General features: G+C 42.8%; 1 protein-coding gene across 1 annotated transcript; it reads right to left on the bottom strand.

Annotated features, from left to right (window-relative positions):
• Positions 1 to 424: 424 nt before the first annotated feature.
• On the bottom strand, positions 425 to 4216 carry LOC135529199 (acidic mammalian chitinase-like). Its single transcript, XM_064958059.1, has 11 exons — positions 4119 to 4216; positions 3666 to 3784; positions 3316 to 3517; positions 2911 to 2967; positions 2659 to 2824; positions 2320 to 2444; positions 2046 to 2169; positions 1701 to 1886; positions 1364 to 1486; positions 1018 to 1156; positions 425 to 853 (listed from the first exon to the last, which is right to left on the bottom strand). Exons 1-11 carry the CDS (start codon positions 4214 to 4216, stop codon positions 597 to 599), a joined length of 1596 nt encoding a protein of 531 aa, XP_064814131.1. The 3' UTR covers positions 425 to 596.
• Positions 4217 to 15741: the final 11525 nt, after the last annotated feature.

Raw genomic sequence — 15741 nt, 5'->3', positions numbered from 1 at the left:
TGATCTCAAATTGAAAATTGCAGATTTTACATTAAGTTGAAGTACTTTTCTATGTACTGTTGTCTATATGTTGTTTACGTCAGTGCTTTAAATGTCATGGTAATGATGAGTCAGTCTAAGCTCTGTGTGCTTTGTACTGTGTCTGTAAGCCTGGTAAAGTTTGACTGCAACAAAGGACTTAACTTTTACTGCGATTCTCTGTGGTGGAATGAATTGTATGAAACTAAACTGACAAGGGAATAAGTGAGGGAATCAGTTGAGAAGGCAAGGAGCAGAACTGCTTATCTTGTTCAGATAATGACTAGCTATGTGGGATGCAAGGTGATTTGTCAATTACTGATTTTTTTTGCAGTCAAAGTGCAATGAAGTTTAATAACTAAAACCCACACAGTGTGGATGAAGTAAAGTGACAGAGACAGCAGGATGAACTTACATGGTGGATGTTTATTGGAGTGGATTTTAAATGTTAAGTGGAGCTGATGTTAGAATGGGCAGTGACAACAGTGGACCTAACAACCACAAAACCTTTAGACCCAGCTCCTTCATGACATACGAGAGGGGGAAGGAAACATTAATAGGGGGGAACCGTGGTTTTTTTAGGCCCAGTTGCAGCACTTGCAGCTGATGTCGAACACCAGACCGGCAGCACAGTGCTGGTCGTAGGTCTTGCCCTGGTTACAATTGTAGAAGCTGTTCTTATTGGTGGGGTCAGGGTACATGCCGTCAGCCTTGCCGGCGCAGAAGCCAGATCCCCCACTGCTACTGCCACCCCCTTGACCTCCGGGCTGTGGGGGGTTGAGTGGTTGCTGGGTAGGTATCACTGGAGAAATGGGGCCCGTACGGGCGGCACAACCTGGGAGATATGGAGGAAATAGGAGTTGAGGGAATATAGAAGAGAAAGGGGGTTGAAATCTTTTCAACTACTATTTGAACCCAGGTCTGGTTGAGATCGTGAGAGAGGGTTGTTGTTGAACGTTTGTGTGTACAAGCAGGCTTGCGTTTGTGTCTGTCTCTCACCAGCCCCGGTTCCCAGTCCAGACTTGAGGGTGTTGATCAGTGGGTATCTGCCTTGTCCACAGAATGTTCCAGAGAAGTCATCCAGATCCAGACTCCACACCATGGCTCCCCCGAAGCCAGTGTTCTTCAGCCACTCGATCTGTAGGGGAGAAAGAGAGGGGAGAGGAGGGTTTACTTGGAGTCACCCATAACAAAATGTATGCACTCACTACTGTAAATCAGGAAGAAAAAATCTACTGTTTAATTCCATATATTATTAGGCTTATTGTAACAGAGTAGGATGCTACGCCATTACCCCCTAGTTATATCTTTCCTCCAACAGACAAACACCTCCACAAACACAGACCTTGTCCTGGAAACTCTTGACGTTGTCATATCCAACCCAGATGTTCTGCTGGGTGTAGGCGTAGGGCACCATCTGGGCAGAGTCCCAGGCCTGGGTAGCTCCCTGCTTCAGTAAGGTGCAGATCTAATGACACACACACACACACACGTTAGGGTTGCAAGTTGCATGATTCAGGAAGCTGCAGATGTAATCACTCAAAAACATACACTGGGTTTGCGTCCAAAATGACACCCTGTTCCCCAGGACACTACATTTGACAAGAGCACACAAGTAGTGCATTGTGTAGGGATTGGAAGAGGGTGTAATTTCAGACCTATCATAATCCTGTGTTGATTACCTCGTAGTAGGCCAGGAAGCCAGACTGTCTGGTGAATGGTCCGGCCGGGCCGGGGCCAGTGGCGGGGGCGCCCACTCCAGTGTTAGAGCCACTGGCCAACTGGAAGGTGTGGCCGTAGGTGGGGAATCCAACCAGGAGCTTCTCAGCGGGGGCACCACTGCTCTTCCAGTACTTCATAGCATAGTCCTGAGAACACACACAGTATGTGATAATGAGAACACTGGAGAGAGAATAATTATTAAGAAATGTGGAACTCCCTCTCAGCTCAAAACTAAATAGGCAGGAAGAGATAGATGAGCAGAGGAAGAGAGAGAGGAAGAGATGGGTACAGAGAGAGAGACTCACAACATCGAAGTAGATGTAATCTCCCTGATCAGCTGGTCCTCTGTACAGAGGGCTGTTTTCTCCAGTGTTGTGTTCCCAAGATCCATGAAAGTCATAGGTCATCACATGCAGGTAGTCCAACACGCTGAGAGGGAGAGAGAGGGAGAGAAAGTGAAAGTGAGAGAGAAAGAGTTTCCAATATGCCAAGAAGTATTTGATAGATCATGCATGTTTTAATATACACATTTTTCCTAAGAACTAATATATGAATGAGTCCCAATGTGTATGTACTGACGATCCAATCTCGGCGATCTGGTATCCGGTGTCGATGGTTCCCTTTCCGGCAGCCACAGCTGCAGTCAGCATCAGACGAGGACGGTTGGTGTTCTTTCCTTCAGCCTCAAAGGCAGCCATCAGCTCCTAGAGGGAGACAGTGCACAGATGGATGTGTGTGTTAATTTGGGAGTTCAGGTGTTCATTCCTGTCTGTGTGTTCATTTGTGTATGCATGAGCTATTTTGTGTGTGTATGTGTATGTGTGTCTGTATGTGTGATTGTTAATCTGTGTGTGTGTGTGTGTTTATTCATGTTTGTTCATTCATGTGTGTGTATGTGTATGGGTGTTTGAGTCTAACCTGCAGCAAGGTGGTGAATCTGGCCTTGTCTGCAGGTGGGGAGCCTCTGGATCCGGGATACTCCCAGTCAATGTCCAGGCCGTCAAACTGGTACTGTCTCAGGAACTTGATAACGCTGCTGATGAACGTCTGGCGGTTGGCTGCACTGGACACCATTGCTGTGAACCTGGGTACACACACACACAGCTCAGACACAGGGTGTGTGTGTAAATGTGTGTGTGCACTTGCATGTTTATATGCATCTCCACTTACGGCTGAGTGCCAAAATTCCATCCTCCAATGGCCAGCAGAGTCTTCAGGTTGCTGTTCCTGTTACCAAATACAAGACTTAGGGTTATTACTGGCTTAGGCGTGCATGTGTGTACCACGGGAGGCTGCTGAGGGGAAGACAGCTCATAAAAATGTCTGGGATGGTGGAAATGGAATGGCATCAAACATATAAAAACAATGTGTTTCACATATTTTATACCATTCCACTAATTCTGCTCCAGCTCTTACCATGAGCCCGTCCTCCACACTTAAGGTGCCACAAACCTCCTGTGGTGTGTACATGCCTGAATGAGAAAGTGTTTGCCTGCATTTGTCTATGTGTGTGCGTGCCTGCTTGAGTGTGTGTTTGTGTGTGCGTGTTTGTGCATGTGTGTGTCTCTCTCTCACTGGTTCTTGAGAGCCTGGAACTGTCCGTAGAGTTTCTCATCGTCCCATTCGTAGGTCTTGATCTCGTTGTTGGCCATGCCGGCAAAGGCATAGATCAGATGGTCACAGAGACAGGGGTCCACGTTGGTGGGGAAATACTTGCCTGCTCCTGGCCGGTACTGGCCCCAGTTAGTGAAATAACAGGATAGGATGTAGGAGGATCCTATGGAAGGGGAGTAGTAATGTTAGAGTTTGGAGATTGGCGGTTTTAGAGTCAGGGTTCGCATGTTGTGTAAATCGAGTTATTGTTCTCTGATTGGCTACTTACCTAGATGCTGGCTACATGTAAATGAAATGAACTTTAAACGTACCTAGCTGTGCATGCAGCAGGAGAGCCAGTCCTAGAGAGAGAGAAAAGTAAAATATTGTGAGAGAAAGCGAGAGAAATAAAGGGAGGAAGAGAAAGGCAGAGGTTTTGTGTTTTATTAAACTTTTTTTAAAGTCAACATAATTCAGAACTGTAATGATAATGATAATAATGATATAAAGTGCAGTTCTTCCCCTCAGACATGAATATGGATGGGTCATGGTGCTGGCAACCTCAGTCCTTAGAAACAGAATTTGACCACATTTGCATAGACAAAATGCATAACTAGGACATTCGTCAGTGGCCATTTCTCTCCACAGGGAGCCAAAGCGTTAGCATAGAGCATAGTCTCTGAATGTTGCTAATTGTCATTACAATGAAAATGTAAATAACATGTTTGAAATAAAGAGCAATAGTACAGTTATAAGCTAAATAAGCCAAAATAAATTCCACTTACCAACGCAGATGAGTAGTTTGCCCATGGTTGCTCTGTACATTGCTCCATGGGCTGCTGAACCCTTTTATACTCTCAACGACCACTCCTATCTCACTCATATCTCTATGACTTTCCCATTCCGCAGCAAAACTCAATCAGTCTCAGTCACTTGTTTGAACAAGGGTTTCCACTGCCTTAACAAAAACACTGATAAACTTCATATGTCCTTGTTTTAAGACATGATAAACTGACGATAAAAAAGCAAGTCTGTTTTCAATGAAATTGACAACCATAAAGATGGGTCCATTAGCCACCCCTTAGACTCTTCAGTATATTCTCTACGACTAGCCCCTGCACCCTAGTTAGCACCTTTCTCCCACCACCAAACCCCCTATATAATTGTGGAGATTGACCTTGAAATGGGATGGATGTACAGAATATGGTGACCATTCTACCAACTCAAGCTCAAGGTTAATTGATCTATCTTATGTTTCAGTTCTTCTAGCAGTGAGTTGAAGGTTGGGGGGAAGTGCCTAGGGGATAGGAATAAAAGGTGTGACTTGAGGGTAAGGGGCAAGGGGTCTATTTAAAATTAAGCATCAGGCTTGAGACAGACCTGTTTCACCTCCTGGTCTGCCAAGCATAAGTTTTGTTACTTGCCGTAGCGTAATTGATAATCGTTATAATGTATCACAATGCAGCCATATAACAAGTAATTATTAAGAAATCAAGTGCACTTTTCAGTGTGTTACCATAGTGTTACCATATTTGTTTGAGTTTATTGGAATCTGTTATTATTACTGATAGTTGTGATTTATCCACAATGTGGATAAATCAGTCTGATAGCCTTGAGATAAAAGCTGTTTTTTCAGTATCTTGCAATTTAAAAAAGACACTGTACAGCTAACTATAAAACAAGAATGATACACAAAAAGCTTAAGCCAGGTGTGAGAGCACAATGTCAAAAAAACTATTGTCAACAAATAAAAATATTTTTTCATTACAGAGTCACAATCAGATTAACATTTTGTACTGGTGTTGATGTAGCCATACCATGAATTGTTCAAAAGGAGTTAATTGCTCTGATATCTACTTTATCACATTAACACAATGTATCAGTCCTTATAAGTACCTTGAATTCAATCACTGCCAAAGTTGATATCTTGGTTGAAGGACGGCATGTGCACAGTATACTTTGACTAAGCGTTTTGCTATCTGCAAAGTTAACACATGCAAACTCTGCCTTCTTTGCCCAGCGCAGGAAATTAATCAGGAGCTAGTAAATGACAAAGCATTGCCCGAACAGCGACAAGAAGCCTGGGAAGTCAGATTAAAACTCTGATGCCATACCGATTACAGCTGTCTCTGATTTGTTGGCGAGGAGAATTCTTAGTAATATTTTGGTAGTAAAATTGTTATTTGATTGTCACACACCTTTCATGCCAGGGAGGAAGCACGTTCCCACGGCGAGGAATCCTCTTATGGAACAGTTCCATTAAACCATGCCTCCCCTGCAGATCTGGAGGTCAACCAAGACCTTGTCTTGCAACAGTAATGGGCCTGACTCAAGATTAGAAAGTTGCATGTTCAAATCATGATGGGGTTAAGGTTTTTATGCTCTCACACCTGGCATAAGCTATTTATTCCTTTTATTGTATCATTCTTGTTTTATAGTTTGCTGTACAGTGTCTTTTTTAATGGCAAGATACTAAATAAACAGCTTTTATTTCAAGGCTATCAGACTGTTAAATATCCATTACTAGCCGGCTACCACATGTTTACTCAACACTGCACCTTAGAGGCTGCTAAACTCAGCAAAAAAATAAATATCCTATAACTGTCAATTGCTTTTATTTCAGCAAACTTACTAGTTTTGCAAGTTCTGGAACTGAGATGCTACTCCACTCTTCCAACAAGGCACCTGCAAGTTCCCAGACATTTCTGGGGGGAGTGGCCCAAGCCCTCCCCCTCCAATCAAACAGGTCCCAGACGTGCTGAATTGGATTGAGATATGGGCTCTTCGCTGGCCATAGCAGAATACTGACATTCCTGTCTTGTATCGTGGAAATTTCCTGATTACCAAATCATGAGAGAGCAAACCACACACAAGTCAGAGTTATCATAAAGTCCATCTTTAATTATATGAGCTTCACCATAGCCCTGTGACTCTGAGATCAATTCAGTGTCTATAAAATAATTCTCTGAGAGTGTCAACATAATGGCAACTGAGATCCTTTATAGCAAAGACACACCCATCTAAACTCACATGACAAATAACAGATCTTAGGAACATTCCACAAAGAAAGATTTTACTTCAGGAGTATCCCATAGCCAGACAGCATTGGCTATAAATTATCATTCAGTTTGCCCTCTTAGACAAAGTTCTTATCTCGTTCTTGGTACCACTTAGGACCAAAACATTAACTTGTCCAATGGCATACTGTATATCAATTGTCAATTCTAGACACTCCCATATCAAATACAACCCCTCCTGGACAAGATCACCAAGACAGTGAGCCTCTTAGGTCATATACTAAATCAAGATAAGGGCAACCTCAGAGGGGACATGTAATAGTTAGACACATTCCCATAAGAAGACAAGCCTGACCTCTCCCCTCTCTGGGCCCCAAGTAACTGAGCCATAGCAGAGAAGGGATAACTGCAAATCGCCAACAGTATTATTCAAAAAGACATTCTAATGACAAATATCTCACATAAACATTATGTAAATAAAACATCGTATTTATCAATGTTACCTAACTAATTCTGATTCTGCTACCACACTTGCAGGAAATCACGCACAGAATGAGCGGTATGGCTGGTGGCAGTGTCATGTCAGGATGAGCCTGCAGGAACGGTACCACATGAGGGAGGAGGATGTCTTCCCTGTAACGCATAGCGTTGAGATTGCCTGCAATGACAACAAGCTCAGTACGATGATGTGACACCACCCCAGACCAGAGTACAGGCCTCGGTATAACACTCATTCCATCGACGATAAACGCGAATCCAACCATCACCCCTGGTGAGACAAATCCGCATATGGTCAGTGAAGAGAACTTTTTGCCAGTCCTGTCTGGTCCAGCGACGGTGGGTTTGTGCCCATAGCGGTGTTGTTGCCGGTGATGTCTGGTGAGGACCTGCCTTACAACAGGCCTACAATCCTTCAGTCCAGCCTCACTCAGCCTATTGCGGACAGTCTGAGCACTGATGGAGGGATTGTGTGTTCCTGGTGTAACTCAGGCAGATGTCATCCTGTACCTGTCCCACAGGTATGATGTTCGGATGTACCGATCCTGTGCAGGTGTTGTTACACATGGTCTGCTACTACGAGGACGATCAGCTGTCCATCCTGTCTCCCTGTAGCGCTGTCTTAGGCATCTCACAGTACAGATATTGCAATTTATTGCCCTGGCCACATCCGCAGTCCTCATGCCTCCTTGCAGCATGCCTAAGGCATGTTCACGCAGATGAGCAGGGACCCTGGGCATCTTTCTAGTGGTCTGTTACGCACGCCTCTATGAAGAGTGAACGCAACACCCTGCTACAATTCAACTCTCTGAAGTGAAAGAGGTATGGACTGTAGGTGCGAGTAAGGATGACAAAAGGCAGAGAATTTACAGTACCATTTACTAGGAATTTATTCCTTCACACGGTAATATGGGGACAAGGGGCTGGACGGAACCAAAGAAAGTAAACGTCAAAGCCCCCTCTCCTATCTAACCTTACTACCCACTACTTACCACCACCTGGTGCGCTAACCAAAATACAGGGGGTGGTCCGCCCAGGTCTTACCTAGTGGGCATAGACAGAGTATATACTACAGGTATATGTATGCCCGTGGGCCTCTTGCCTAAGCACTCCCTAGGTGCCTTCCCCTTCCTCCCTGAGAACAAATTAAACAAAATATTACAAACAGTTTCACAATCAAAAAAAGCTGTATTTTTGTCATAGACATACCTTAGTAGGACCTGCTACAAAAACACTGGCAACAAATTATACCTCTGCGCAACAACGAAAACACAGGACATACTAAGCATCTCCCTCTGAGCACAACCAACACAAACTATTTATCCCACAGCCATCAGCCTCCTCTCTAAGCAATCTCTCTTCTGAACAACAGAACACTGGCTTTTATACAGCTTCAGAAGGAGTCTAATGGGATACAGCTGTAACTTGACAGGGGGGCGGGGTAAGCTCCAATTAGCCATGGATTCGACCAATCAGCTGCTTGGGGGATTTCAGGAAGCCATCCTGAAACACACACATAACAAACCACAACACAGAAACTGGGGATGTCACAGGTCTTTTTCAGAGTCAGTATAAAGGCCTCTTTAGTGTCCTATGTTTTCATAACTGTGACCTTAATTACCTACTGGCTGTAAGCTGTTAGTGTCTTAACGACCATCCACAGGTGCATCTTCATTAATTGGTTATGGTTCATTGAACAAGCATTGGAAACAGTGTTTTAAACCCTTTACAATGAAGATCTGTGAAGTTATTTGGATTTTTACTTATCATTTTGAAAGACAGTGTCCTGAAAAAGGGGCATTTCTTTTTTATATATATATGTGTGAGTGAGAAGTTAATAAAATTCCTTTTCATCATTCTAGATTGCAACCGCTAGCAACAAGAAGCGTTGCGATGTGTGTGGACAAAAGAAGAACAGGAAGTCACAGTACACATGCATCAAGTGCAAGAAATACATTTGCAACACACACACAGTAAAACTCTGTCCCTCATGTGGTGTGTAGACCGGCCTTTGTGTTTAATGGGGCTCAATAATATTTCCATGAAACACTGTATGTAAAATGTGTCCTTCCAAGCTGTTCAGTTCAAAGCAATAAACATCAATAGTGAGCAAAACCTTGTTTCATTTATATTTGTTCAATATAAACGTGATTTATTCCACCCATGTCTTGATTAAAACAAATTTTTGTTTACAAAAATCACATTTTATTTTTAAAAATAGCGCTTTTATTGATAAATGTGATCTAGCAGAGGTAATTGGCTATTATTAACCATGTATGCTGTCTATATTGGTTGTAATTGATATAAGTCAACATCTAAGTATTAAGTATTTTTATTTGAGTCGTTATGGCTGTTTTGTTTCAAAAACCCAATAATTGTGTGGGTCCATCAGACCCGCGAACATTGGCTGAATTACAAAAACATGAACACCACACAAGGGTTAAACTTCATTCCTCAATTTTACCGTTTATTGTAAAAGATAAATGCAAACTTCATCATCCAGGCATCACACGGAACACATCCACAGCCAAACTCATTCCATAAACCAGTCTAAATAACAGTTTGCACTGACAAAAAAACAAATCATAAGTTAGCCACCTAACAGCTAGACTTTACAACAGCTCTGGTGAGCACAAGGGACTAATGCAATGTGGTTTATAAAAGAAATTTGTGTCAGATAAGCTAACAGCAGCTAAATTATTTATGTTTGTTTGTTTATCTTTGACAAGAGAAAACTCTTGTCAAAGACTATTGTCTTGGGAAAATATGATTTGATTGAAATGATCAAATCATATTTCCCAGCCAACAACCAAATGGCCAAATGATACAACATAATTGTGAGAATGCATTACAAATCAAGGAATAACAAAAGTTGATTACATACTTTTCTTTTTCTGTTTTATTTCAGAAATGGAGCCCAGTAGTCCATTTCCAAGGGGTTTATTTTTATTCAGCTTATACACTTATCCTGTGTTTGGCCCCCATTTATTGATCCACCATCATAATAATATTTCCTCCATCATATCCCCCGCGATACCTTCCCACATTTCCACCCCCTGTGCACCTGGAAACCCCCACAAATGAAATTACCCCCCCACAAACCCTTCTAAAATGGTTTAAATTCCTGGCGACCCTGTTTGCACTACGGCGAAAGAGCACGATTTGGGTTGTTACATTACATCAACATTTCCTCTGGAATATACTGTATAGTGAGTAATACTTGAAGGTTAAATATGTAACCACGTTTTGGAAGCAGAGCGATAACTGGCCCACCCACGTAACATTCAGCCTGTAGATGGCGCCTAAGCATAAACCTAGATAATCCTGTTTTACTCCATAGTTTATGATAACCAATTATATCTACAACCTCACTTTACACATGCTACGGTCGCTGCACACAATATAGCCGATTACACGCACACACCATTCAAAGGAAAGACGTTTTGGACACTACTGTGAAAATCGTTAACTTTGTTAAAGGAAGGCTCCTGAACTCGTGGGCAGCGACCAATAAATGCTTTTACAACATACAGAAGTGCTGGTTATCAAGGGGAAAAGTATTGACACGTTTGTTTTAATTGAGAGACAAGCTTAAAGTTTTCTTTACTGACCATAATTTTCACTTGTCTGACCACTTGCAAGATGGCAACTTTCTCACGCGATTTGCATATCTGCCTTGGCAAATCGCACTGTTAAGTACCAAGTACCACGTACCTATGTGAGAGTGGATTCACGGCCCTCACTAGCATGAAAACTAAATACAGGAACAGACTTTGTGTAAAATGATTTAAGTCTGAGACTCAACCTGTTGTGTAAAATGATTTAAGTCTGAGACTCAACCTGTTGTGTAAAATGATTGAGTCTGAGACTCAACCCAAAACAACAGAGTAATGTGCATCCTTTCAAGCATACCCTTCTTGAAAGGATGCACATAACTCTGTTATGTTGGGTTGAGTCTCAGACTTAAATCATTTTACACAAAATCTGTTCCTGTATTTAGTTTTCATGCTAGTGAGAGCACTCATTATGGATTTGGTTCCCAAGGTTTTTATATGACAAATCATATTGAGTGGTTCCAATGACGAATTTGACACAAGCCACCCATCCCTGTTGACTTTCTTCAGCAAAGATGGCTGACAAAACATTATGGTGGAAGCAAATTTAAGTAATTATAACGTCATAACGAGTCAGGCAAAAAATGAGGAATATGTTAGTTAATGTAGAGAGAAATGATTTACAAAAATCGCAATTTAGCAAGGATTTTTTCAGTCATATCCAATACCAGGTGCATCAAACTCCATTCTTTGAATGATGTATTACAATTATATACTTCAACAGTGTTTACCACTCCTGCTCCTAGGACATCAATGATTACACATTGTAACTATGCCATAGACTAGAAACATGATTTAGTAAACGCTGATTTGTAATTCATATATACAGAATAAAAAACAGCACATCCTGCCAGCACGCCCACATGCGAGCCATTCGGGCGGATAATGACTCGTGGAAGAGAGCGAGGAACGAGATGGGAATAAAAACCCAGGCTATTTGCTCTGAGACCGGCATAATAATGTAATAAAAAAGGAGGGAGCAGGTTTTGAACCCTCGACATTCTAGCCCAAGTTCAGCACACTATCGACTGTTCCCAAATGTTTTAATTGGGTTTGGGGCTGATTGTGGCTAAAAACATTTTGTCATTTGGAATCTTTAAAACGTGGAAAGAGGGAAAATTATTATTATTAGATTTTCACAAGCAGGATGGGCTATTAGCTGAACAATGGACTATTCATGTTATTTCTTACATTACTACCCCAGGTCATCTTAGGTTTCATTACATACAGTCGAGAAGAACTACTGTATATAAGATCAGCGTCAACTCACCATCAGTACGACTAAGAATATGTTTTTCGCGAGGCGGATCCTGTGTTCTGCCTTACAAACACGACAACGGAATGGATCGCATGCAGCGACCCAAAAAAACGACTCCGAAAAAGAGGGAAACGTGGCGGTCTTCTGGTCAGACTACGGAGACGGGCACATCGTGCCCCACTTCCTAGCATTCTTCTTGCCAATGTCCAGTCTCTTGACAACAAGGTTGATGAAATCCGAGCAAGGGTAGCATTCCAGAGGGACATCAGAGACTGTAACGTTCTGTACTTCACGGAAACATGGCTCACTGGAGAGACGCTATCCAAAGCGGTGCAGCCAACGGGTTTCTCCACGCATCGCGCCGACAGAAACAAACACCTTTCTGGTAAGAAGAGGGGTGGGGGTGTATGCTTTATGGCTAACGAGGCATGGTGCGATGAAAGAAACATACAGGAACTCAAATCCTTCTGTTCACCTGATTTAGAATTCCTCACAATCAAATGTAGACCGCATTATCTACCAAGAGAATTCTCTTCGATTATAATCACAGCCGTATATATCCCCCCCCAAGCAGACACATCGATGGCTCTGAATGAACTTTATTTAACTCTTTGCAAACTGGAGACTATTTATCCGGAGGCTGCATTCATTGTTGTTGGGGATTTTAACAAGGCTAATCTGAAAACAAGACTCCCTAAATTTTATCAGCATATCGATTGCGCAACCAGGGGAGGAAAAACCTTGGATCACTGTTACTCTAACTTCCGCGACGCATATAAGGCCCTGCCCCGCCCCCCTTTCGGAAAAGCTGACCACGACTCCATTTTGCTGATACCTGCCTACAGACAAAAGCTAAAAAAAGAAGCTCCCATGCTGAGGTCTGTCCAACGCTGGTCCGACCAAGCTGACTCCACACTCCAAGACTGCTTCCATCACGTGGACTGGGACATGTTTCGTATTGCGTCAGATAACAACATTGACGAATACGCTGATTCGGTGTGCGAGTTCATTAGAACGTGCGTTGAAGATGTCGTTCCCATAGCAATACGGAAATAATTGGAAAGGTCGATACAAATTATGTGTGACATTGTGGTTACAATAAAGAATGTAGCCCATCATGCAAATGTTTACTATTAGCAGGACAATAAACATTTTATAGCCCGGCTACTGTTGTGAAAATCCCTCAACTTGCAATGTATTCAATGCTTAAGTACTCAAAAGTGTTACATTTCTAACTCAAAACAGCATTTCTTTAACATCTTTATGCCTCCGTTAATCTTCTTGATCTTCCTTTTTTTGTGTAGCAATTTTGAGCAAATTGCTCAAGGGCCAAGGTTGATGCGTCTGTGAAGATGACATTATTGAATGTCTCGCCAGCTTTGATCCATACCTGACCTGCAGGATGCAAAGTTCTTTGTTTGTCAGATGAATTATTGGAATCATTGACTCACTCACACATTGAAAAGGGCAAGGAACAAGATGAATTTGCAATCCATGCCAGGCACACCTGTGAGCTCTGGAACTCCACTTCCTACAGGCAGAGTCAACATACGTGGTGGGTTCGTCAGGTCTTCGGTTCACCCTGACGTTTCCATTCCTCTTCTGACAACAGAACTTGACCAACTGCTCACCAGGCACAGCAAGGGCCGCCCAGACCATTATGCCATGAGTGGGCACAGAATACATAGCCTTCCCGCTGTGGACGTCTATTTCAGCACCGTATCGCGCTGCTCTGAGACAAGTATGGAGAAACGAAAATGCAAGAGAAAACAACACTACCTAATGACAGATGACAACTGAGGGCTAAATAAAGGGGAAGTAATCAAGGAGAAAATGATGACCAGGTGTGCGTAATTATGGGGAAGTGGTGTGCGTAATATAGTTGCCAGGACCCGTAGTTAGTAGACCAGCGACGTCGAGCGGCGGAGAGAGGGAGCAGGAGCAAATGTGACATTAAGATGCTTTTGGGAAACTGGGCCCAGCAACATAACTTGGCTAGTTAGTTGTCTGTAGCTAGCTATATACCTAATGGGTATAGCTAACGTATCCACTAATATCGCTGATACAATGTCACTGGCCAGCGACAAACAAAGCAACATCTTTTTAACCTAAATAATTATTACTTTAACATAATAGCTCGTTAGCTATTTCAGTTTGGACATTCAATACTTGTACAATAATCCAATCTCTGATGACGATGTCCTAAGGTAACTTCTTCTTCTACGGTATTATGGGAATCTGCAAACAGCGGTTGAGGTGCATGCCACCACCTACTGGATGGGTGAAAACTGATAAACTTTCATGAAGAAATAATAGGGGAAGTGTGAATAAAAACTTCACTCCTTCAAATGCATTCCAATGTCTTCTACATCCCTACACAAGCTCAGAAGCCTGAGAGGTGGGAACCTCTTCATTCTGAAGAGGAAAATTGGCCGTGATGTCTGGAAAAGACCCCCCCCAAAAAATGCCGCCTTCGCGAATGATTTGTAGTTTCTTCTATATTTTATTCTTTTTCCCAGTGTAATTTATCCCTTGCCCAATGAACGCAACAAAGTCTACCTTCTTCACTTCCTCATTCTGCTATTTTCACTTCCTTCACATAGGCGACCTGTTGGATTGTCCTGATTCTAGCTACTGCAACCTCTTTTACCCTAACAGTGCATTCTGGGAACTCGGGAACGTGATTCTCATTATAATTACAGCACTGTGCTTTATCAGACTCTTCAACAACAACATATTTGTTTCTTCTGCAAACACTTGCCACGTGTCCAAACATTTTACAAATATAACACACGGTCTCTCCGCATATCTCACAAACACAAATTTTACAAGTCTAGAAAAACGTATTCAAATGACAGCAAAATCAATAGGTTTTTCTCCTTCTTTTAATCAATCATTTTGGGTTAAACAAAGTGCGTCTACTACTCCAGGCATGAAAGTTTTTCTTCATTTTCACTGGTTTTGACATTCCACTCTGACTGGAAGGAGAACAATTGCAAATAATTGTGTTTGAGAGTGAATTGTTTGTTGCTGAAAGTTACATTTTAACAGGCTAGAGTCTATTTTGTAATTTTCTTTGTTTGTTTTGGATGCATTTACCGATGGCCTATATAGGTACGAAAAAATACACAAGTTACACCACAGGCTGGACGCCGTTCCGATGTGCTGAGAGTATCACCACCATGTCAACACTCATTGACTGAACGGCCAATGCCTTCCTGGAACCCATCCACAAAGAAGTCTCCCACTTCCCTGGAAAATGGGGCAGGACTGTCGCTTCTGGATTATTTAGTGGATGATACTGTCACCATTCATGCTGCCCAACCATGGAAGCACATCACTCGCTTAGGCCAAATTGAGGGCCGAATCCAGTTGTCGGACAGCGTCGCCATCTATCGGAGGTTCCGGTGCCATCGCCCCCTATCCAGCCTCCTCCATCTGACTTGGATTCTGGACCTTGAGGGTGTCTGACGCACCAGCTCCTCCGTCAGCCACAATGGGTTTTGTGGCCGGCTTGAGGAGCTAAAACTGCCAAACCTCATCTGCCATCTCACCAGTCGTTACAATCGACAGCTCTATGGTGAGAAACATCTCTTGTGCTATTCTGGATCTTGTGGCTCACGAGTGACGCAGTGGTCTAAGGCACTGCATCTCAGTGCTAGAGGCACCACTACAAACCCTGGTTCAATTTCAGGCTGTATCACAACTGGCTGTGGTTTGGAGTCCCATAGTGTGGCACACAATCGGCCCGGTGTCGTATGGGGTAGGCTGTCATTGTAATTAACTGACTTGCCTAGTTAAATAATAAATAAATTAAACATTGGGTACAGGAGATTCCTATGCTGCTTCCTACGGTTTTCGCCGGAACATGGAAGCTGTCGTAGTCCATCTGGGATCTAATGACATTAGGATGGCTAGGTTGGAACGTCTGAAACTGGACTTCATACAACTGAATGGAACTCTGAAAGACTCCAATAAGTGTCCAATTATTTCAGGCCCAGCGCCATCACTGAGTCATGTC

The sequence above is a fragment of the Oncorhynchus masou genome, chromosome 5, assembly GCF_036934945.1.
Source record: "Oncorhynchus masou masou isolate Uvic2021 chromosome 5, UVic_Omas_1.1, whole genome shotgun sequence".
NCBI lineage: Eukaryota > Metazoa > Chordata > Actinopteri > Salmoniformes > Salmonidae > Oncorhynchus > Oncorhynchus masou.
Note: the sequence above shows the minus strand (reverse complement) of the source record. Positions and strands in the feature narration are given on the sequence as shown.